Raw genomic sequence first — 24,624 nt, forward strand, 5'->3', positions numbered from 1 at the left:
TTGAGGAAAGGTACCTGCGTGTGTGTTTGCAGCATAAGGCCCCAAAGCAAAACTAGGCATACGTCAAGACATTTCTTGGGGATGAATGGTTAATAATTAGCCTGAACATGAAGAATGATCTTGGCCCTAAGTTGTTGTTATATGCAGTATTAAGATCAGCAATGGAATTACTGATACCATGACAAAATTTATTGATTGGGAGTTGGGGGGGAAGGGAGGGGAGATATAAAAAACAAACCATGTACTTGTTCTGACAGTTAAGGTGCCTAACCACTGCTATTGAATCAATGAAATAATGATGAAAATTAAGATGTTAACTAGAAAATTTGACTGTGTTTTTCTGTTCTTGTAATCAAAGTCTTTCTGAAGGTGTTCCCCGGCTGTCATTTTTTTGATCACTTTTATAATTGTGTAAATGCTACATTGATCTTTCCTGGAAATTACTGGGCTTATTGACTAAAAAATTTTTATAAGCCATGCTAAGGCTTTTTTTCTTGGTACGTGGTTTTTATGGTTAGAGAACACAAGCCGTTTAGTATGTTTTAACGGCTTCTCTAAAAGTAAAAAAAAAATTACATAGCAACTTTTGTCTGTTTTTATTCTGTGCAGTTCAAACACGCTCCACCAGGTGGCATCATACCTCTGCTTGTTACCAACTTTACAGGAAGGGGAAGATACAAGCTACGAAAAAGAGTTGCTGCTAGAATTGCTGGTAAACCACACCAGTGCTACTTGAATTTCTTACTTGTTTTGATTTTTTTTTTTTTTCCTTGACTGGAATAAGATCACAAATACTGGCCATGTCTACACAAGATGCTGACTGTGCAGTCGTTGCTGTGCAGTCATTTGGTACCTATTTATATAAACAAGTACAAAATGATTGCACAGTAACTGGAGTTACTGTGCAGTTAGTAGCACCAAGGAACAGCTTTCTGTGATGCTGACTGCGCAGTGGCGTCACATCATGCTTTCTGCCATGTGATGTTGCTGTGCAGTCAGGATCTCGTGTAGACATGGTCACTGAAATTATAATATAGGCTATGTAGGAGCTTCTAAATGAGAACATTACTTACAAATGACAGTAATATAGTGATTTGGCAAATTGGAAATTATTCTATAGTTTTAAATCAAATTAACTACTCATCTTTCTTTAAATGGGAAAATAGGAAGTAGTCTCATTTCTTAGCCACAATAATGTTGGAGACTGTCAGGAGAGTCCTGGGGGCAGGTGTTTGAGAGCTGATAAACGTGTACATGCTTTCATATCAGGCTGCTTAGACTTGCATAAAAATATAGATGGGCTGTAATTTTGAAAGCTGCCTAGACCAGTGGTTTTCAGCCTTTTTCATTTGTGGACCCCTAAAAAATTTTGAATGGCAGGCCAGACTCCTTTGAATTGTAAGTGTGGAGATTCACATATTTTTGATTGGTGACGGGCATAGCCCCAGGGGTTCACAGACCACAGGTTGAAAACCACTGCCCTAGATGGATTTAGACACCAGTTGATAACTGAACATTCAGATACCTTAGGTGGTTTTTAAAAGAGCTTGACGTCAATACACCGATGAGAGAATCTTCTTTTAACGTTAGTAGATAGAAGGGGGGGCCAAGGAATTCTGAAATGGTCAGTTAAGATGTGTGGTATGTTAATGTATCTACTGCTCTGGTTGCTTTTCAGAGTTTCATTTTTATGTATCTGACTTTATTTTAAATTGTCAAGGTATTTTTTAATGTGTAAAATATCAAACATAACTGTTGTAAACAAAGATTGACATTGGGGGAAAAAGACAGCAGAAAGTCCTTTACCTTCATTTTAACTTTAAGCTCTGGGAAATTTTAGCTAAATGCTTTCAACTTCATTTTTCTTTTGATTAATTAGCTGGGATAGTACATCTGTAGGTTGATTTAAACTTCTACCATTGTCTTTTGTGGAGTAAAAATATATTTCTTAACACCCCATTACACCCACCCTGGGTAATTCTTAAACCAAGACACCCAAATTGCAGTGAGACATTCTCATGTTCTGTGCTCAAGCCGTATGTGACCTGATACTACTGGACTACATGTTAACTAATCTGTGATGGTATCTTTGTGTGGTTTCATTTGTGTTCAATTGGAGTTGAAATGTTTCAGAATGTTGATAATATATCACTGGGCCCTTGCCATATTCTCTATGGACCTGGTCTTTTAACTTCAGTGAGCTTTTAAGAGTCATTTGCTATAAATAGGGCTTTTCTCTTTCTTAGGTGTCCCGTCATGAGCGTCGAATATCGCAGATTCAGCAGCTCAACCAGATGCCTCTGTATCCCACAGAGAAGATTATTTGGGATGAAAATATTGTCCCAACTGAGTACTATTCTGGAGAAGGTATGTTTGCTGAAAGATATTTAGATCTTTCTTAAAGCTATATAGTTCAGTGAACTTACACGTCATTTTATTGGTCATTAAATATAGCTTGGTACCTTTAAAGTACTGCTCTGTGGGTTCTCTTTGGGTATTTGTTTTCATTTATATTTCAGTATTTGCTTTTTGCCTATTTTAGTGTCATTTAACTTTTCTAGAAGAAAAAGTTTTATTTTTATTGACAATAAATTTCAGATGAAATTGGCATGTTCACTGGGAAGCAAGAAAACTATTTTTTTAAAAGAAAGTTTTGTGTTGTATGTCTTTGTGTTGACCATAGCATTCTGGCTTGCCATGCTGCTACTATCTCAGTATCCCTAAACTCTAGTGTGTATCCTCAGAACTAACAATTATAAAATTGCATATGCTCAGAAAAGATTATCAAAAACATTTGAAAAGTTTGTTAAATAGTTCAGTTTCCATATGCTATTAATGGAGATACTAAATATTTAAACTTATTTCCATAACTTTCAATCATTGATTCTTAGCCAGTATGCCATGGTACCCTCAGGTGCTGCTTAATACTAGGCATGCAAATCGCTTAATACTAGCCATGCAATCACCTACACGTGATTCACAAGATAAATCCAGAGATTTCCAATAAAAATCCATAATGTCAAAAACATCCTGGACTGTTGCGGCCTTGCTGACTTTGCAACAAAAGAATTTCTGTTACTTTTTCTGTAATGAAGAAATGAATTGAAGTTAAGAGTTGGCATTATCTGAGGTGTACCTTGAGACAGACAAAAGGTTAAGAACCACTGCTGTAAGTATAATATGACTGTCTTAATTTATTGTAGAATGTCTCTATTAGGTGCTTCCATATTGGGCATTTATCTCTATCATAACAAAAAACTAAGTGAGAGCATGCATGTGAGAGCCTTCCTGCAGTGAGTTCATGTGGCTGGACCCAGGACACCCTATGACAGCCCAGAGTCATAACTGTAGTCTCAGGCATAGAGCATGTCTGATATTTGGGGAGTCTTAGTTGCCTCTGCTGAATCCACATGAAATCTGGGCACTTTTTTCCAAATTTGGCATATTTTCATGAGGACTACAACAGCATATCCCTGACAGAATGGCACCTCTTACCAAATTTCAAATTCTTGCTTCAGAGATTACCAGAACTTCTTTGTTTAAACATGGGCAAAGCAAACTTATTTTTTTCTAGCGGCAGATGAGTCACTTTTGTTGACTTCGCTTTTTTTCTGAGGTAAATGTATGTTTGGAATGGCTTCATAAGGAGCGGGAGGCTGCTGCCGGGGAGTGGACAGCAGCTGTTTCACTGTAACTTATATGTGTATGAGCCGGTAGCAATACAAGTTTACCAGAATTGCTCCAGCTTTAACTTCGCTTCATCCAGGGTCACATGTGTAGTGATTTAGCTTACTTGTAGCCCTACAGGATCTTGTGGTGTGGCCAAGCATCAGCAGACCTATACCTCCCCTTTTGAAGCTTTTCCTTGTGTATGCTTGTTCATGTCCTGTGGCAGATGCTCAGCATAAAAAAACAAAAGTTCAGATGACCATAAATTTGTTCTAATTTTCCATATATAGAATCTAATCTAATTCACCCCTCCCACCACTTCCGGGGGGAGGCAGTGGGGAGGAAGGTGGTAGGGGGAGGTCATTGCCCTGTGCTTGTGTCTGCCTCCCGGCCACCACTGTCCTCTGTCTGCCCCAATTCTCCCAGCCTATGCTGTCCTTGCTTCCCCCCCAGCTTCTGCTCTGTGCCTGTAGGCTCCGTCCCTGTTCTAGCCTGGGACACTGAGCATGGCCCTAGCCCAGCCCCCGTGACAGCTGTGAGCCACTGGCTTGGGGCTGTGCTCAGTGTCCTAGGTGCATGGAGCCTGCTGGCGCAGAGCAAAGATAGGGGCTTTCCTTCACCAAAAGAAGTTAAGCCACAGTGGTTTACCTTACGGTATTTATGGGGATAAAAGCATTCACACACAGGCAGTTGCCTCAGTGCTTTTGACATATAGAAAAGTCTCACGCTCTTTTGTTTCACGGTAAATGGTAGTTTGGGTGTAGTAATTCAAGGTTTCAGTGATTTCATTATCATTGTATCATTTATCATTGGTATTATGATTGCTTCTGGTGAAAAAATTCTACTGTGGATAACTTGCTACAACAGTGCAAAGCTAAGTGCCGTTTATTTTAAGCGCTATAGTTGTGTGCTGATATTCAATCAACTGGAGTAAAATTGTATAGCTAGGTCAGTTAAGAAACTAGAAAAAAGGGCTTATGCCTGTTTTGTACAATGTAGCTGTTATTTAAAAAAAAAAATTCTGTGCTGTGACGTTAGCTCAGTGGTGGAATTGCATATGGTATTTCTGACTAAATAAAACCAGTACATTTTTTGGGTTAAAAGAAGGAAAATTCTAATCCTTCTAATGCCTCTTTCTTTTGTAGGTTGTCTCGCTCTTCCTAAACTGAATTTACAGTTTTTGACTCTTCATGACTACCTGCTACGGGACTTCAATCTTTTCCGCTTAGAGTCTACTTATGAGATCAGACAGGACATTGAGGATAGTGTCAGCAGGATGAAACCTTGGTAATTTTGGTTAAAACAAATGAAACACCCCCAGTTTTTTGAAAATAAGTAATTGGTGTCATGTGTTAAAATAAAAAAAAAAAGTCACCCCAGTTGTAACCAGCTGAACTGGCTATATGATATACAAGGAATATTATATATTACAGTGTATGTGATATAAAATATTTTGTTGCAGCATAGTTTTGTGTGTAAGATTCTCTTAATTATGTTATGAAAATATGGTTTGGTCCTGTGGATATATTTGTAAGAGTTTTTGACCACTGTATTTTGAAAATTATTTCTAGACGCATCGTGATAATATTTTTGTTAGCTACTAATAACAAAATTTCACTACATTGGAATTGTTCTTAATATTATGCAAATTATCAACAGTTATATGTTGGATTTTGAAAAACACTTGGTATTGATAGAACTGTATTCCCATAATGTCTATAAAAACATCATCACTGACTTCGTTAGGGCAGTGTTCAGTGTGTGTGAAAATATTACTTGGATGTCATCATTCTCTTGTTTCCTTCACGAATCAGTTACAGCTGTATATGGAATGGTATCTGTTTCATACCCTATAATTTTTCCATTTGTAGTAGTTTCTTTCTGCTTGGGTGATTTTGTTTTTTAAGACATCAGTCTTAAAGCAGTTTAAAAAAAATCAAAATGCTTGACTGAAAAATGGCTCTAATGTAATGTTATTTTTTAGGCTATCAGAATATGGAGGTGTCGTGTTTGGTGGATGGGCAAGGATGGCACAACCCATTGTCTCGTTTACTGTCGTAGAAGTGGCAAAGCCCAACATTGGTGAAAACTGGCCTATGCGAGTGAGAGCAGATGTTACAATCAATTTGAATGTTAGAGATAACATCAAAGATGAATGGGAAGGTACTTGTTTTTTGTTCAGCAATAAAGCACTTCTCAATTTGATCTTAAGTATCAGTACTTGGAATGAATGTAGTGCTCTCATAATATCTTTACAGTGTTGAATATCCTTGTCCTGTTTTTTTGTTTTTTTTTAAAGGCATAGCAGTAGCTATACCAGGGTTAGGCCTGGGTTATAGAGTTTAGTTTTAACAGGAGCTTCAGAACTGCTAGTATACTCTTTCCCAGCTCAGAGAGCTTTCTCTTGTGTTTTAAGTCCTGTTTTACATTCTCATGCAGTCTAAAACCGTGAACACTAGCCTTGAAGTTAGTTATGACATAACTGCTGCAAACTTTCCTCCTAATACTCAGAAGAAAGGTTCTGGTTGGTGACTAATGTTTAAATGACTACATCAGGTCAGTGATGTTCTGGATAATGGAGTTGGGCAGTTTGTATCTATTCTTTTATACTGTGATCCATTCCACATGTTGGAAATATCCCATTTTTTTATGGCAGGGTGACAGCCATCTAAATCTTTATGAAGTTTTCAGTAATGTAAACTATCATTAATTAGCAGGCATCCATAACATAAAACATGAAAATGTCAATAAAACTGCCCTGGGATGCGTCAACAGTTGAGATTTGTATCAAGAATTTTTGGATCTGTAAAACTGCCCTGTGTGAGTGGTCAGCAGTTGAGATTTGAATCTAGGATTTAAGTGTAAAACTATAGTATCTGAACTAAAAGACCAGTTCTGTTTAGTCAGTCAGTAGCATACTCAAAACTATACATTTTGCCTTGTCTAAGATTTAAAGGTGCAATGTGTTGGATAATGCACTAATTTAAGTAAGGTCTAAGTAGTTGAACTTCTAAAGAGAGCCATACTGAATTAAGTATGGGTTATATTAAACAAAATGGAAAATATGAAATGAAAGCTTCTCTCTACCTAGGCAGGGCAAAAGAATCTGTTCCTTATCAGCCTTTTAATCTTTTATATTCTGGACCATTAATATGTCTTAACCAATTCAGCATCTTAAACTCTACAAAAATGTGCCACCTACAGCTTCATACTTTCATTCACTACAATAGTCTCTTACTTTAAAGGGTTGCTTTTGAAAGAACCCAGTTAATGCATTTCCTCCTATGCAGAAACTACCCATTCCCCTTAGCATGTTAGTGTGTTGTTCACCCAACTAGCAGAACTACCATATGAACCACTATTAAGACCGTGCATGTTTTCTAGCTGAGTAGGAGGTTGATCAGGCTGTAATAATTGTTCCAGTGGTGCAATACTTTTCTGGGCCTGAACATTGGGTGACTGCAAATTTGCAACAAGAAAATGACTGCTTTTACAGAGGTGTACTGTATTTACTCGGTTCTAGAACAAGGGTTTTTTTTGACCGTTTACCAGGCTGCAGGGGCCAGGCACAAAGGGAGGTAGGTTGCAAGAGGCAGGGGACAAGCTGCCTGTCCCTCATTGCTTCTTCCATTGCCTGTCCCCTGTTGTTTTTCCCTGCTTCAGTGGTTGTGGGGATGAATTTAAGACAATCCTTCAATAATTAGATTTGATACATAGAAAACTATAGCAAATTTATAAATTTTCCATGTGTAGAATCTTTTGGGGGTCATCTTAAATTCCGGGTCATCTTGGATTTGGGTAAATACAGTTGAAATTGTAACTTTGTTATTTTTGAGGTCTCAGACCTACTGATTTAGATAGGCTCTTTTGGCATTAGTTCCAAAACAAGTTTGCCCGTATTAGGGGTTGGCAACTGTTCTGGTGTGGCAGGGCTAAAATAACATAGCTCAGTCTGGGTTGGGCTGGTGCTTCCCTCTTAGCCGTTACCTGTGTATGTGACCCAAACACCATAGGAATCCCTTACTACCAAAATGCAGCTGAATGGATCCAGTGCTGAAATGCTACTCATTGTCTGCCTGGTGAAGCCCGGATAAATCATTTAGCAAGCCAGATCTGGTCTGCATGCCATAACTTTCTGACCTCTCACCTATATCAGTAGTGTTATTTATATAATTACCATAATGTGTCTGCCACTCCTGGGAATTTTAAATATCTGCCTTTTGTTTTTATTTTCAAGAATGCCTTTGTATTTGAGATACTTTGACAAGTTTTTTACCACTAAGGAGGTGATACTTCCCCTCTATCGGGCGCTGGTCAGACTGCAGTTGGAATACTGCGTGCAGTTTTGGGCGCCGCACTTCAAGAGGGATGTGGATAACCTGGAGAGGGTCCAGAGAAGGGCCACTCGTATGGTTAAGGGCTTGCAGGCCAAGCCCTATGAGGAGAGACTAGGGCACCTGGACCTCTTCAGCCTCCGCAAGAGAAGTTTGAGAGGCGACCTTGTGGCTGCCTATAAGTTCATCATGGGGGCACAGAAGGGAATTGGTGAGGCTTTACTCACCAAGGCGCCCCTGGGGGTTACAAGAAATAATGGCCATAAGCTAGCAGAGAGCAGATTTAGACTAGACATTAGGAAGAATTTCTTCATAGTTCGAGTGGCCAAGGTCTGGAATGGGCTCCCAAGGGAGGTGGTGCTCTCCCCTACCCTGGGGGTCTTCAGGAGGAGGTTAGATAGGCATCTGGCTGGGGTCATCTAAACCCAGCACTCTTTCCTGCCTATGCAGGGGGTCGGACTCGATGATCTATTGAGGTCCCTTCCGACCCTAACATCTATGAATCTATGAAAGTTAAGATTGGTGAGTCCATAACTTATTAATAAATCCTACCAATAGAGATGACCAAAGCGCTCCATAACTAAGACTTGTGGGACTGTTGACATGACAGCTGCTCAATTGGATACGTCACTGAAGCAAAGTCAAGGTGCTGAATATTTCAGTTACACATACCATTTAAATTATGATAGAACTCAATTCGTGTTATAAGGGTAATGCTCTGCCTTTTAACAAGAAGAGACCAGACAAAAAGTGTGGAAGGATGTTGCACATACTATTGGTGCCCCATTATCAACTGTAGAACATCTGCTTTATTTTATAATAGATTTGAAAGCTAAGTTTTGACTTAAAATCTGTTTTTCTCAGACCGGGCCTTTTGAATATTGGCAATTCCTGAATGCAGCGTCATATATCCTACATTTCCCAGTAGAGTGTTTATAGGCAACAATTTGTTGCTTGGGGAAATAAACCTGAGTTGACCTTGTTGGCAAGTTGTACAGGTACAAGTATTCCTATTCTGGAGACACCTGTTGGATGTGCCGGAGTTGGATAATGTGTTTATCTGTAAAGGCTGTCATGAAGCACGTATGTTGAAATTGGACCATGCAATAGAGTTGTTTGTTTATAGCAATAAAAATAACTTTTAGATTGTGATTGATAGGATTTTAAGTCTCAACACAAGTTTGGTTATGTAACAGTTTTTTGCTAGTAGTAATATTTCCATATTAGGTCAATTGATGTCAAATGGAGAAAAAAGGGTAGGAATTTTTGTATGGAATAGAAAGGCAACAGCAAGTATGTACACAATAATCAGAATATGAGCCAAGGTATTGTCGAAAAAGCTGGATGTTGGACATATATGTAGACTGTTTGTTTGATACTGCTTATATGCAGAAAGTTGTGCAAAAAATAAATAACGTTTTCAGGGAGGTACCATGAGACCTTATTGAATGTTGAGAGAATGTTATTATAGTTCAAACCTTTCTCTTTCTTTTCCCCCATTTCCATAGGCTTAATTTTTTCATAGTCTTTATGAAGCTCTCTAATGCTAACTCTAATCTAAAAGTGCCCTGATCCTATAGTTGCTTCCTCTTTTTTTCCTGTCCTCTTTGTTAAGTGGTATCTTGCCAGAATGTCAGATTTACATTTTTTATTTTAACTTTTAAATACAGTTATTTGCTGATTACCTGACATCCTGGTCTGGTCTGGAGTAATTTTGTAGCAGTTAGATTTCCATCATTCTTGATCTTTTCCCACTTGTCCCATGGTTTGTGATCAAGTAAAAATAACAACTGAATATGAATATAATGTGTCCATAGAAACTTTAAAGTACATTTCTAGGAAGTTTATAATCCTAGCAGTGTTTGTAGCTGTAGTGTTTTGTTTATCTAATTATTAATTCTGTTAATTAAATTCTTGGATGATTAACAAGTAATTGTAAATGTTAGTGTATTTAAATGTAAATATACATCTGTCTTACAGGGGGCTTTATTAAACTTTCACATTAGTTATTATTTTTAATGTCTGTAGCCCCATGGCTGCACTGCTGTTTAAATCGCAAAATAAGAAAATAGTTCATCTATGGGATTAACATACATATTTGTTAACGTTTATATTGGGACGGTCATAAGATCACAGAGATCAGCAGCTGCCAATAAGAATGAAGGACAGGGATTCTTATTTTACTCCTGATTTAGCAAGGCACACATGTGCCTAAATTTTAAGTATGTGAGTAGTCTCAGTAGCCTAAGTATACTAATGGGCTTTAAATTAAATAAATCCCTTAAGCAATCTGCTGAATCAGGGTCTAGCAGGAGAATTTCCTGTATCACATCACCCCATTTTTTCCTTATTTTTATAGTATTTTGAGTGTCTTTTTATATAATTCGCATAAGCTAAGGATTATTCCAGTAAGTAGAAAAGACAACTGATTCTGGACCCTCTGTAAGTAAGACACATGCCTTAAAACAGAATGCTGTAAATACTAAACAGATGTCACTCCTGATCTTACTTGAAAGTCAAAAGGGGGGGGAGGGTTTCCTGTTTTATAATTTTCCAGGTGCTTGTAAATGAACCAACAGAGCAAATATTAGTGAATAAACCAAGTACCGTATTTTCAATCAGGTCTCCGTAAACATGATGTTTGTTTTTTGATTACGGTTCGTCCCACACAACCTTATGGCACAAAATTTGATCGAAGGCGACCCTTCGTGGAGCAAATTGGCCTAGTGTATGTCAGGGGATGTGAAATCCAAGGCATGTTGGATGATAAAGGCCGCGTCATTGAAGAAGGTAGGATGATGCTTTATTGTTTTTTTTTTTTTGATAGACTAAGTATTTATTTTGAGAGGTAGCTAATGACTTCTCTCATGTTTTAACTGCAAAATGCTATAGTATTAACCGTATTAATAATTTTAAAAAAATATTACCACACTCCTCAAAAAATCCTTTGTGTATGTCTTAGGAAAAGATGATGAGCCATTTTTTTTTTCAGATGGTACAAATCATTATAGTTCCATAGTCCATAGTGTTTTCTTTCTGTTAAAATAAAATGGACGTGTTTGTAAAACATTTTTCGACATAATGTGAAAGCATGCCAATAAACTAATTGTGGTGTCTTCTAAGGATTCACAGAAATTATCTGCACACTGAATTTACCCAATTCAGTGCTGATTTACTCTTAATTTGCTTTCAGCATGATTTCTTTCTTTTATCTGATTCCCATTTCTTTTTCAGGGCCTGAACCCAAACCAAGACTTAAAGGAGACTCTAGAACTTACAGAGTGTTTCTAGATCCTAATCAGTATCAGCAGGACATGACAAACACAATTCAAAATAGAACAGAAGATGTCTACGAGACGTTTAATATAATCATGAGGAGAAAGCCAAAAGAGAACAACTTTAAGGTATGTCACCATACAGTTATTTTTTAGGATAATAGTTATCCAAATGCGTTAACAGTTCTTGAAAGCTACAGGCTTGATTTTTACTGAGGTGACCTTTTTCAGTGGACAAAAAATGGTTGGATTTAATTTCCCTGATAAACTAGTATCATTAAATAAAACAAAATCTTTGAAGACCTTTATTTTGAAATAATGTCCTTAAATATACAGTTTGGACAGTTAGGGATTGTTTTCAGCTGTCACTTGAGACATCTTGGCAGGTTTAAGCTTGAACAAAACTTCACTGTTACGTTTTTAAGGATTTTTTAAAAATCTAAAGCTACAATTCACAAAACCTTCAGTAACATAGTAATGCATATTGCCTCTACTAAGAGTAATACAGGAGCAAACGTTGGCATTCAACAGATTCAGTAGACATGGGATATTTTTAAGTTATGTGTTTGCTTTTTTAAGTAGTGTCATGTTTTAGTGTTTCTCTTAATTGGTATGTTGCTTGTTGCTTCTCATTTAATTAGTTTGATAAGCAATCTAATAAGTAATCTTTCTCAGACTTCGGAGTTTTTTTCTGTGCACATATTTACATTTACCTAAAGTCTAGTTGCAAACGGATTTCTGATGATAAATATTGTGGTCACAGAGAGAGTGCATTTAGAAAAAAATAATCTGAAAACAGTACACATTTTTATGGGCTCCTCTCCTTTCTCTTCTTTGCATCTGTTCTGCATCCTCATTTTAAATTCTTTTGCAGTCTCAGAAAGGTGGACATGCATTATCTCCATTTCTTGAATGGGTATAGCAATGTAGCTTTATCTCTCTTCCTGGAACAAATTGCACTTCTTGTAGAATAATTTCTTACTTGTTTGATGGGGCCCACATGGGGAGATGCAGTAACTAAATCAAGTAATTTTGTGATGTGATTGGGGGAAGGTGGGGATGAGGACAATACTCCTTTCTATCCACATCAGCATAGGAACAGTTATTGTCATGCATAGCTTAATTATTAATTCAATGTTGTTTGTATTCTTTGTAGAATTACTAAAGGAGCCCCCACTCACTTGATATTATTTAGAGTCTTCAGTAGCTAACAAGAGTTTGTATTTTGAGAGTCATTAGGATCAGGGACTGCTAAATTTTGGGTTATCCAGATGTTCTCAAATTTAAAGCGCAGCATTGATTTTTCATCTTGCATTAGAATTAGTATTTTACCCTGTTATGTCTCTAAATGCTTTTGTTCAGTGTTCTTTTAAGTTCTACAGTCTTGGCAAAAGAACAAACGATGCAATTTTTTTTCTCTTTAGATGATTTTATAACAAGTGCTATGAATTGTTTAGTTATGTATTGCTGCTTATCCTGAATAGCTATACCTGCATTTTTATCAGCATTTCATTTGAGATAACAGTTTTAGTATAGACTTTTTCAGGGAGCTTGATCATTTCATGTTACTCCTGTTATACTGTTCCAAGTTTTTAGATGGGCCATAAAATAAATCTTCTGTCTAAAAAACATTCAGATTAGCAGCCTTTAACTTCCGGATATACTTCATGATAATTTTATGCTAATGGAAAACTGTTTTAAATCTAACTTTCAGCAATTGAGCCACTAGTACAAAGTGATGGAAGCTCCATAATATCTATTTGGTCATAACTCATTTTTTTCTGTCTTCTTTTAAGGTTACTTTTGTGTAGAGCAAAAGGGAGAGCGAATTCTTAAGGATCTGTAGTTTGTAAGATCACTTATTAGGCCTCCGCTGCATGTTACATGTGTTATGCAATTACCTAGTTAATTGTGCAATTAATTTAGACCAGCTACATGTGCATATTAACTAACACACCTTAAAATAGTCCAACCAACTATCAAGTTAGAGCTGGAAAAGATGTAATAACTTCTGTGGCTGGTTTCTATCCAGCTTTAATTTGCATGTATAGCAAGATAGGCCCCCACAGCTAGCACCATATATTGCTGCAGCTGGGAGTTTCGCTGCTGACAGGACTCCCAGGCAGAGCACCATCCCATGGGCTGTTGTGGCTGGGAGTCCAGTCAGCTGCAGCACTCGCAGGTGTCGGAGCTTGCTACTAGTATGTCAATGCAGGGGGAGCCCAGGATCACAGTCCTGCACTGGCAAGGAGGTTTGGTGCTGGATCCATCTGATTCTGGATCCCACAGTCATGCCTTCTGCTGTGGGTGCAGGGGGTACAATTGTGTGGATTGTGCATCAGATTATATCGCGCCTTTACCTGAACATCTAGAAGGGGGGACCTTAATGTTGTATAAGCTCAATAACAGCTGATTGGCTACTGCTGCTCCTTGGTACAGTTTGAAGATTAGTTCTTAGTATAAACTGGATATTCAGAAGTCCGACTAAGCAAAAATAAAACCACAAATTTGTTGTTTAGAGACCATCCTGTTGAAAAGTAGGTCATTGCTGACTGACTTTTGATTCTGTTAGTTGGGAATTTCCAAAGAAATCTATTAGATGTATTTATATTCATGCATTACAAAGCTGAGTAAAATGTTAATTTTAATAGGGGGTCTTTGTAATATGTTCTGTGAGGTTACATAAGGAGTGAGGCACAGGACCCTTTTTGCCTTTCCCCATAGGACACAGGTGTGCATTTGATATGAAGTAATGACTTTGCACATTGGTCAGTTCAGGGCAATCTAGTGCTATCTAGGAATAACTGAATATAGCAGCAGTCTTTTATTTTACCATTTTTCTTTTTAAAATCCTAGAAAATTCATTAATTGCATTTAAGGAATGTTAAGTGTAAAAGTGCATAAAAGTAAAAAAATCATAAGGTATAGCTGAAAGGAACCCCTAGAGGTCATCTAGTCCAACCCCCTATCTGAGGCAGGATCACCCCTCTCCAAACCATCCTATACAAATCCTTGTGTAATCTATTACTAACTACGCAGGCAATGCTGTAACACAACTACAATACATAGCACCCTACCCTAACACAGGTAGAGCAAAGGAACAGTGGTGGTCAATGTCCTGCTGCTGCAAGGTTTGTTAAAGTACCCTGGAAAGATTCAAGTAAGGCCATGTGCCTCACTACAGAGGAAGGCAAAATCCCTCATAGTCAATATCAATATGACCGTGGGGTAAAATTTCTTCGTTACCAATCACCAAATTTGGCCCTGAGAAGAGGAGCAATGACCTCCTCAGCAGGAATCTCTATGTTTTAGTCCCAGCCAGAGCACTGGCATACTCCAGTCCAAATCCCTAGCCTTGATTGCAGCCAACACCTAGTGCTTCTTGGGAAGTAGAGAAAATCCCATGACACATGTAGCAATGAGAGGGGGAAACAATTTCTTTCTGGCCCCATGTGCAGAAGCGTGAGAAATATCCATAATAAAGTATAGGCATAGATACTGGTAAATCATCCCTGACTAGTGCATATCCAGCCTCTTCTTGAACACCTCCTAATGATGGAGATTCTACAACCTCCCTAGGCATTCTGTTCCACTGCCTCTCTGTTAGAACAGTGACACAGTTTTTGCTGATATCCAATCCAAATTTATTTTGCTGCAACTTCAAGCCATTGAAGTTGCAGCTGGAGATAAAAGGCATTTTCCCTCATCTTTATAGTAACCCTTCAGATATCTGAAGCTATCATGTCCCCTCTGAAATGCTTTTTCGGTAAGCTGAATATGCCTGTTTCCTTCAGTCTCACCTCTTTGTGCTTGCCTTCCCAAGTCATAGATTTCATAGACATTAGGACTGGAAGGGACCTCGGAAGATCATCGAGTCCAGCCCCCTGTCCAAAGGGCAGGAAATCAGCTGGGGTCATAGGATCCCAGCAAGATAAGCATCCAGTTTGTTCTTGATAGGATCCCAGCAAGATAAGCATCCAGTTTGCTCTTGAAAAGTCCTTTATCACTTTTGTCTCCAGCCTCTGACTTCTCCATGTCCTTTTTAAAATGTGGAGCCCAAAACTGTACACACTACTCCAAGTGAGTGAGGCCTAACCAGTGTTGAGTAAAGAGGTGCTATCACCTCTTGTGTTTTGTATCTACTTCTTTTGTTGCAGCCCAAAACTACATTCACTTCTTGTAGAGCTGCATCACACTACAGATTTATACTTAATATGTGATCCACCAAGACTTCTAACTACCTTTCCATAGTGCTGCCATCCAGCCAGGTATTGCCTATTTTGTATTTATGTTAATTGTTGCTTCCAAGGTGTAACACCTTGCATTTTTCAGCATTGAACTTCATCCTGTTAGCTCCAGCCCAACTTTCCAGTCTGAATCCTTCTGAATTGTGCTCCTGTCCTCCAGTGTCCTTAGTCCTTCCTGATTTCTTGTCATGTGCAAATTTGCTTAAGAAGCTTTCTGTGCCAGCATCCAGATTGTCTTTAAAGGTTCTGAACAGCACTGGGCCAAGGACAGATCCTTGTTGGACTCTACTCAGAACCTTCTGCTCTCCTGACATGGATCCATTTATAATTACCCTTTGCTTGTGGTACTGAGCCAGTTTTTTTATCCACCTTACAGTAGTTTTGGCTAGCACATATTTTTCCCGTTTATGTGAAGGTCATGTGGAACTTTGTCAAAAACGCTGCTGATGTCTAGATACCCTATATCCATAGCATTCCCTTCAGTCATCCAGTTGGTTACCTGGTCAAATTTGTTTGGCACAGTTAGTTTTTTGTAATATGTTAACTGCTCATGATCAGCCTTTCCTTCAGATGCTTGCAAATAGACTTCCTTATGATATGCGCCAGTAACTTTCCAGGTATTGATGTGAGGCTAACTTGTCTGTAGTTCCCCAAGTCATCCTTTTGTACCCTTTTATTTTAGAGGGCACTATGTTGGCCATTTTCCAGTCCTCTGGTACTTGGCCTGTCTCTTGTGACTTCATAAACATTATTGCTGAGGGCTCTGCGTTCTCCTCTTCCAGTTTCTTCAGTACCCTGGGATGAAGTTCATCAGGCCCTGCTGACTTGAGTTCATTCAGATCCATCAGAACCTCTCTGACAGTATCTTGTTATCTCATCCCTCAGTATGTTCACTTCCTTATCCAAATAATGTTTACCTGTCTGGTTGCAGCCTAATTTTTTTTGTGAATATTGAGGCAAAAGTAATTATTGAACAGCTCTGCTTTTGCATCTGTTAAGAGTTCTCCCTAGTTACTTAGTAGTGGACCCACAGCTTCCTTGGTCTTACTTTTCTGGATAAAAACATTTTAGAATCTCTTTTTGTTGTCCTTAATTTGCCTCTCCAAGCGATGTTCTTCTTCTTCTTTTTTTAGCCTTTGCCTTCCTAATTTTGTCCTTTCAGGTTCTTGCTGTTTCCTGGTATGTTTCCTTGGTGACCTGCCCATCTTTCCATTGCCTTTATGCTTTCTATTTGCATTTGAGGCATGCACCTTGTACAGCCCCAGTGGTCTTTTGCTATTCTTGTGCTTCCATCGTGATGAAATAGCTTCTTGTTAGGCTTCCAATACTGTGCCCTTCAGAAGTTCCCAGCCCTCCTGGGTGCTTTTAGTCTCTCCTCCTGTGGAACCATATCTACTATCTCCTTAAATTTGTTGAAATGTGCCTTTCTGAGATCCAGTGTATTCATTCTGCTGATCTTATGCTTTCCCAGGATGAGGATCGTAAATTCTGTTGTGATCACTTCCTCCCAAGCTTCCTATTACCTTCACATCCTCCACCAGTTCTTTCCTACTGTTCAAAACATGATCCAAGATAGATGATCCCCTAGTATCCTGTACCTTCTGGAACCAAAAGTTGTCCTCCATACAAGTTAGGAACTTACGCAATTTTTTGTTTGGCTATGTAATTCTCCCAAGAGATAGCTGGAAAACTGAAGTCTCCCATCAGCACTATTTTATAACTTTTGGATTATTTTGTCACCTCCTTGAAGAGTGCTGTACTTCTTTTCCATGATTTTGTAGTCTATAATAAATCCCCACCATTATATCATTGCTGTATCTGTCACCCTTTCTTTTCACCCAAATACAGTCTTATCTGCTACTTTCTTCTTCCTGAATCAGTGATCACGTATGTATATTCTTGGACATACCTTGTTCTTCTGAAATAGTGTATAGCTCTCAGTGTTGACATTCCAGTCATAATCGTTGTTCCACCAGGTTTTTGTGATACCGGTCAGATCATAGTTCCTTTCATAGGCTGCGACTTCCAGCTCATCTCATTCGTCTTGCATTTGTATACATACCAAATATATTTTGCATTCTGATCTACTCATTTCCCTTTTGCATCACATGTTGCTGTCCTGTTGCTCTCTGGCTCTTTCCCACAGTTGAACTGCTTCTTCCAGTTCTTTCCCCTCCAGGTTGTTTGTTTTTTGTTCCTGGGTGATTTTGTTTGCCATCCCTTTTGGAACCTATTTGAAAGTCCTCCTTTCTAAGTTGGCCAGCCAACATCTGATTAGATTAATCTCATCTCTTGCGAGCAGTCCTCCTCTCCAGAACATCTGTACATTGTCAAAGAATACAAAGCCTTCAGGCTATGGTGAGGGGTGGGGGGAGAGCTGAAGCCACCCCCAAAATTGCCGTAGTCCCCCTCCAACCCCCTTCCAGCACTGCTGCTGCCTGCCCTGAGCGCAGCCCGACCCAGCCCCTGCCGAGAAGAGCCTGGCGCAGCTCTGGCCCCACCCTGCAGCAGCAGCCAGCCTGCCCCAGACACATCCAGGGGCATGTGCCCCCCGTACCCTCTTGAGATGCACACAGCGGCAGGAGCTATGCCCTCTGGACAAGCTGCAGCTCCATCCCGCAGCCCGTCCTGCCTTGGCTGGGCAGCGCTTCCCCCTTCCCCAGCCCCACTCTGTCCCTCACTGCAGGGGTCTCAATCTGCCCCCTGCCATGGCCCTTTCCTTCCCCCTTCCCTTCTACCACAACAGACTTACCAACTGGATGCAGCTCTCCAAGCTACTGGGCTGCACTTCTGGCCCCAAGCATGCTGCGGCTGCGTGAATGCACGAGGCATTTATTGGCCACATTATCAGCCACATCAGGCAAAAAAAAACAATTTCTAATATAGTCGATTTTCTTTATATCAGTAATGATCCAATATCGGATTGATGTATTGGTGCACCTCTAAATAGAATTTCTCCAGGAAAGGGGACAAGGGCAGGGTGAATAAAAATCAACGATTAAAAAAAAAAAAAGATATATTTTTTTAGTTAATCGTATTTTTTGATTTTTTTAAGATGCTTTAAAAAAAATATATAGATAGTATATGATTAGAAGTTATAATCCCTAGTCCATGATGACATCTTTGAGCTTTAACACATCTTAAATGAAAACTATTTGAGACAATATATTCATGTAACCTTTTTAGAAAAGTTCTATAAATAGGTCACAACATACCATGGACTATATTAGGGGCCCAATCATGGAATTCGCAGAGGTTCCTCTATAGATTAGTAAAGATTAAAGAAAGCCTCTCTACCCAGTGGGACTTAGTGCTCAGTCTAGAAGATTCCATTAAGCATCTCTGTGATGCTTAGTTTCAGTTCTCAAACTTTGGATTTGTGTCTCCAGAGGGTACTATCCTTGTTAACAGCAGTATATGAAGGTGAGAGATAACAGACATGATTACCTATCCATCAGCCCTCTTTTCTGCAAGTTTGTGTACACAGAGTGAAGCCCTTACTTCTCTCTGAAAGTGCAAAGTTTCAAGAAGGTTATTCGGGTGGAGTAGATCTGGGCAAGGAGGAGGAGTCTGGAGATAAATATAAGGGGGGAGGGGCAGTGGAAACAAAAGAGAAACATTTTGAGCAGAATATTCTAGAAGTCTTGAAGGATAAGGTTCTGAGTATAGCTTCTCCATTGATTTGAAATCTAGTGAGGGAATGGTTTGTTAGAAGGGAAGCAGACTTGCCAGGCCATAGAAGACAAGAAATCAAAGATGAGAAGTAATCTAAAAGAAAGTGAAGAAACACCCCAAACTAATAACTTATTGCTGCAGTGCTCATTTGATGTCCTCCCAATACAGCATGGCAAAAATATCCCCCAAGTATCCATAATTAATCTAGTGAATTGGAGATTAGTTCACCTACCAGTGACTTCAAAGTATCTGTTTCAATTAGCTTTGCTAAATAAAATAACCAAATCATAATTCAGTTTTCTGATGTAGCTGCAAAATTAATCTGAAAAATATAAAAATAAATCCCTGCTTTAAAATGTATAGTGTGTACCTTCTAAAAATTAAACCTACATTTATCTGAGAGTTGTAAATGCTGTGCATTAAAGCTATATCAGACAACAAGAATGCATTTTTTGTAGAAAACAATGATTAAATCAAGTCTTCCTGACCAGTGATTTTAAATCATGGTTTGAAGCATGATCAATCAATTTGATTTAAATCCCCCCTGAACAAGGGGATGAGGTGGTTGTACAGTTCTTGAGTCTGGGTCGGGTAGGGGAGAGCAAAAAAGGGGACAGGCCTTTGGAGAAAGACAGGAGTTCCTGAGTGTGAGATCAACTAAGACTGAAGGAAACTAGCTGCGAGAGAGAGAAACTCCATGGGATGCTGGGTACCCTTGACCTAGAGCAAGGATCAGCAACATTTTATGGTGGCAAGCCCCTGCCACTGTTGTGTCTTATACCTGGTTATGATGCAGCACAGGAAAGCTCCAGACTACAGTACAGTGTGGTGCAGGCTGGATCCAGATCACAGGCCATTGGTTGCTGACCCCTGGCCTAGAGGACTGTGAACCAATTTAAAAAAAGAAATGTGCATGCACGTGTACACATGTACACATTTGATTGGACAGGGAATTGAAGCAGGGAATGGCATGTAGATGGATGTTAACTAGGTCTGAGTACCATTGGTGGTATGTACAGTAAAGACTACTTGTTTTAGAAATACTTCTTTCAAAGCCTGTGTTTGGTTTACTGGTCATTTCAGCTATCAACCCTTGAAGTAAACAGTGTCTACAAAGCAGAAGCTCTGGGAAAGGTTTTGCTTAAGCAAGAGAGTCTGAGTCTCAGGGCCTGGGCCAGTGATTGGCAATGTTTTTGGGCAGAGTGCCAAAAGCACCTACAACCTTAATTTGTAAGAGGTTGCATATCAGAGGTGGATGGTAGGGGAGCCGCAAGGCGCTTGATTTTTGTTGTGGCAGCGTAGCCCTGGTCCCTTCCCCACTGAATGCCTTTGCATGCTATGCCCTGGCACTTGTGCTGAGGGTTGCCTACCCCTGGCCTAGGCAGTTAGATCGAAGGGCTTTGCTTTCAGAAGGATGTTTTATACAAGGAATTTGTACCCAAGGTTGTATCTAGGAAGTTAAAAGGTAATGTCTGAATGCGGTTCAGACACACAAATGCTTAAGAGCACATGAATCTAGTATGTGGAACCCAAACACAGCAGCCTTGTGAGCATCTAGCAAAGAGAGCTTGATTAGGGCTGTGACAACAGTTTCATTTAAAACTCAATTTTCATTGTAAAAGTAATCCACTCTGGCTTTCTGTAGCAGGTTGCCACCTCAGAGCCTTTTCAGCCAGGCTTTTGCCCCTTCCCAGAGCGTTTCTTAAGCCTCAGTACTATGCTATCTTTAAACCTGCTGACTCCTGTGGCTTAGAGCATCTCTCAGCATGCCTCAGTAGTACTGAATCTTTTGACAAAATTAAGCAAATAAATGAAAAACCTTACTGTCCTGACTACTAAGAGTGGTCTGTTGTGGCTTCAGCCTTCCTACCACAGGCTTGCTCTCCTTGTAGCCGTGAGGTCTCTGTTCTCTCTCTGGTTCTGCCTGCTGGGGTTTTTGATTCCCAGCAAGCCACGTCTACATTAGCCTTCCCACTGCAAACCATCTGCCAAGCTAGCTGCCTTCTCTTCAGGGGGGCAGGCCACTCTTACACATTCCCCATTTGTTGCTGGCTTACAGCATGTACCTCAAAATAACTTGTGTGCATTTTTGCTCCCAACATCATCACCCACTGCACGTATTCTGAACTAAGACTTAACTGCCAGTTCTGCTGATGATGCCTGAGGCAGAACAAGGCATCACTTGCCTGTCTGTTGATACAGTATAATTGCTCTGTGTTGTTAAGTAAAAAAAGTGGTTTTATCAGTAAATTTACTAAGCAATGCTTAGATATTTTTCTGGTAGCTTAATTGATAATGTTGTTTAGTGTTTGGGAAATGCAGCCTGTTGTTTCATTTGGGTTAAATTGACTCTTACTAATTGGATAGTGCAGTAGTTAGACTGTTTAACAAACCATCGCTATTTAAGCAGAACAGTGTAATGAGTGAATATAGCAACTGTTTCTGTCTGCCCAAACACCTGTCAGTAGAGGATCGTGTCTTTGAAATGCACAGTAATTCATTCCATTAATAAATGTCACTTTTACTGATTGATTTTTCTGTTTTTTAACTTGCAGGCTGTTCTGGAGACTATTAGGAATTTGATGAACACAGATTGTGTGGTTCCTCATTGGCTGCATGATATTATCCTAGGATATGGAGACCCAAGCAGTGCTCATTATTCAAAAATGCCAAATCAGATTGCATCTCTGGATTTTAATGACACATTTCTCTCCATTGATCATTTAAAGGCTAGTTTTCCTGACTATAATATTAAAGTAACAGTTGACAATCCAGCTCTGCAGATACCGCCTTTCAGGTGACACATTTGGTTTCAGAGACGGTCTTTAACAGCTTGTTCTTTAGTGCATTTGTCAAAACTCATCAATGAAATTGGTCCTATAAAACTAAAGTATAATCAGCTTAGTTCGATGAATGAAGTATACTCTTTTGTTCAAGAAGTTTCTACCAGTATTGTAATGTATGTGTTACAGTGGAAAATATAGGCCATAATGAAGGTTAGGAGAATCCATTTAAATGTATATGAAAATGTTGTCCCTGACAGAAGTAGATGCTAGTCCACAAATGATAAGAGCCTGAATAGTTGGGGCTATAATCAAGTATATACGCAGTTTGTGTGTGTGCAAATGCAGGTGTGCGCACGTGGGGGTGTTGTATGGATATATATATAATATATGCTTTTTGGTGTGCATATACTATATACATATCAATGTTTGTTATATATAAAGTAGCATCTACTTCTAGCTGGCTTGCAGCTTTGTTACCAGGAATTAGTTAATTTTCTTATATGGTATGGCTAAAGTAATTTAATGAAACTTGGGTTTGAAGAAACTTTTCATAGTGAATGAGACAAGAAGCCAAAAACCAAAAAGGCAGGGGTAGCTGAAATCCTAGAAGGTATTGTAAAAATAAAATAAATAAATAAAATAAGTAAAAGGATATACCTGACCGAAGCTGATAATGGTTCTTCACTTTTTCATCCTTCACCACTGGATAGCAGTGATGAACTTATGAGACTTGAGAGTTCCAAAGGTCTCCTCTGGAGTCTCAGGCACTGGACCTCAGGCTCCCTAGACCTTGCCAGGTAGACTAGTGAGGAGGCAAGTGGGTGAACTGTGGTAATCCTGCCTGTTTTCCCTCAAAAGTTCATGAAAATAGAACCATTTCTGTGAGGGACAAAATTATGATGAAAAGATACTGAAAATTTTTCAATCCATTCTGGTCATGGTACAAGTGAGAGAAATGATCTGTTCAAGGACATTTCATAGTGAGTGTGTAACTTGGAAGAAGGCACCAATGCTACATCATAATCACTACCCTGATAGTGCCTATGGACACCATTGTGCAAGACATTGGACACACACAACAAATAAATAGTCCATGGCTCAAAGAACTGAAGTATAAAATAAGAAGCAAAGTTGTGGAAAGGGGATCAGGTGCCCTGGTATAACACAGGGATGATCTCTTTGGGAGAAGCTAGTATATACATTTACGGAGTGATGTGCAGGGATGAATATGTAGGTTCCTCCCAGTAAATTTCAGGATGTTTTGAAACTTTTGTTTTAATAGGAAACAACTGTTAAATCTTTCTGGTCCTTAACAGATTAAATTCATGGCTAGTTACAGATATATTCTTCATACAGAGAGAGGCTAAAGGCATATTATTTTATCACAGATGTCACATTTGATTTGGATAGCCCTTGCCACAAAAAAGAAATCCTTCATTTTAATTTTATTTTCCCCTATTAAATTTACTAAAGGGTACTTAGTGATGTGATAAAACCTTCTCTGTGTGATCTTATAATGCGATATGAAATAGATTTGGAAATAAAGGAGTCTTCGGATCCTGAGGTCATTAAAAATGATAGAGATTATCTGAAAAGGGAATATGTAAAATTGGTGATTCATTCGCACTTTTAGCGCAAACAGGATAGCCACTGCTACTTCTGTCTGTATAGTGGTAGTTGCTTTCTGTCATAACTTGATTCCGTCTGCCTCCCTCCTAATTTCCCTTTTTCCTTTCTGTTGCCCTTGTCATTCCAAACTCACCTTCCTGTTTTGTAGTCTTCCTTCTTGAACTCTGTCAGCGGTGTCACCCCCTACCCCATGGGCCGGATCCAAGGCTTTAACTTTCCCACAGCAGCTGATAAACATCCCCAGCGGGACTCTGTGTCCTGGATTTTGGTGGTGTGCCCCCTCCCTGTGTTTCCTGCTCTCATATTCTTGGCACCTTTGGGTGCCTTGTGGGACAGACTACACTGCTTTGCAGGCTCCCCACAGGCCATAAGTTTGACACCCATGCTCTACCTTATCCCATCCACGATGTCCAGAACACTCATTTGCCAAATATACTGCTTTGTCTTTAATCTTGTCTATGTTGTGCCTTAAAGCCAACATCTTCAGGCAGTCCTTTATATTCTTTTCTTCATCATTAATTTGCACCTTATCTCTCCTGAATTGTTTTCCTATCTTCAGGGTTAGAGTGACATACCAATTTATGTCATTCTAGAGACATTTAATACAATTTTTCAAAGACAAATTATATTTCCTTGTGAAGGAATTGAAGCATATATCACAAACATATGTTTCAGGATAACTTTCCCAGTAAGAGGCAGCAGAGGAAAGAAGAGGAAAGAGGAGGATGGAAATGAAGAGAAAACTGAAGAAGCTAAAACCTTAATTATTGAACCTCATATTATTCCTAACAGGGGACCATATCCATATAATCAGCCAAAACGGTAATAGTCTTTTAATTTTGCCTGCACTAACATGGGGAACAATCCATAACTGAGTTATAATTTTCATTTGGTTATGCAGTTATAGTCTTTCTTTTACATACAGAAGAAATGTTTCTATTTCACATATAAACTAAATGTTTAGAGTGAAGATTTAGTGTAACGGTATTTACTGAATAAAACTACAACT

General features: G+C 39.1%; 1 protein-coding gene across 1 annotated transcript in view; it reads left to right on the forward strand.

Moving 5' to 3' along the window:
• The window catches only part of AQR (aquarius intron-binding spliceosomal factor), a 92,126-nt gene that overhangs the window by 25,312 nt on the left and 42,190 nt on the right, over positions 1–24,624 (forward strand). Inside the window, exons 14-21 of the mRNA XM_006273981.4 lie at positions 610–712; positions 2,247–2,367; positions 4,815–4,956; positions 5,654–5,832; positions 10,626–10,793; positions 11,238–11,407; positions 21,756–21,997; positions 24,291–24,437. Coding sequence (XP_006274043.1) covers positions 610–712; positions 2,247–2,367; positions 4,815–4,956; positions 5,654–5,832; positions 10,626–10,793; positions 11,238–11,407; positions 21,756–21,997; positions 24,291–24,437 — 1,272 coding nt within the window. The remainder of the gene's footprint in view (positions 1–609; positions 713–2,246; positions 2,368–4,814; positions 4,957–5,653; positions 5,833–10,625; positions 10,794–11,237; positions 11,408–21,755; positions 21,998–24,290; positions 24,438–24,624) is intronic.

Source organism: Alligator mississippiensis, chromosome 2, assembly GCF_030867095.1.
Source record: "Alligator mississippiensis isolate rAllMis1 chromosome 2, rAllMis1, whole genome shotgun sequence".
Classification (NCBI taxonomy): Eukaryota; Metazoa; Chordata; order Crocodylia; family Alligatoridae; genus Alligator; species Alligator mississippiensis.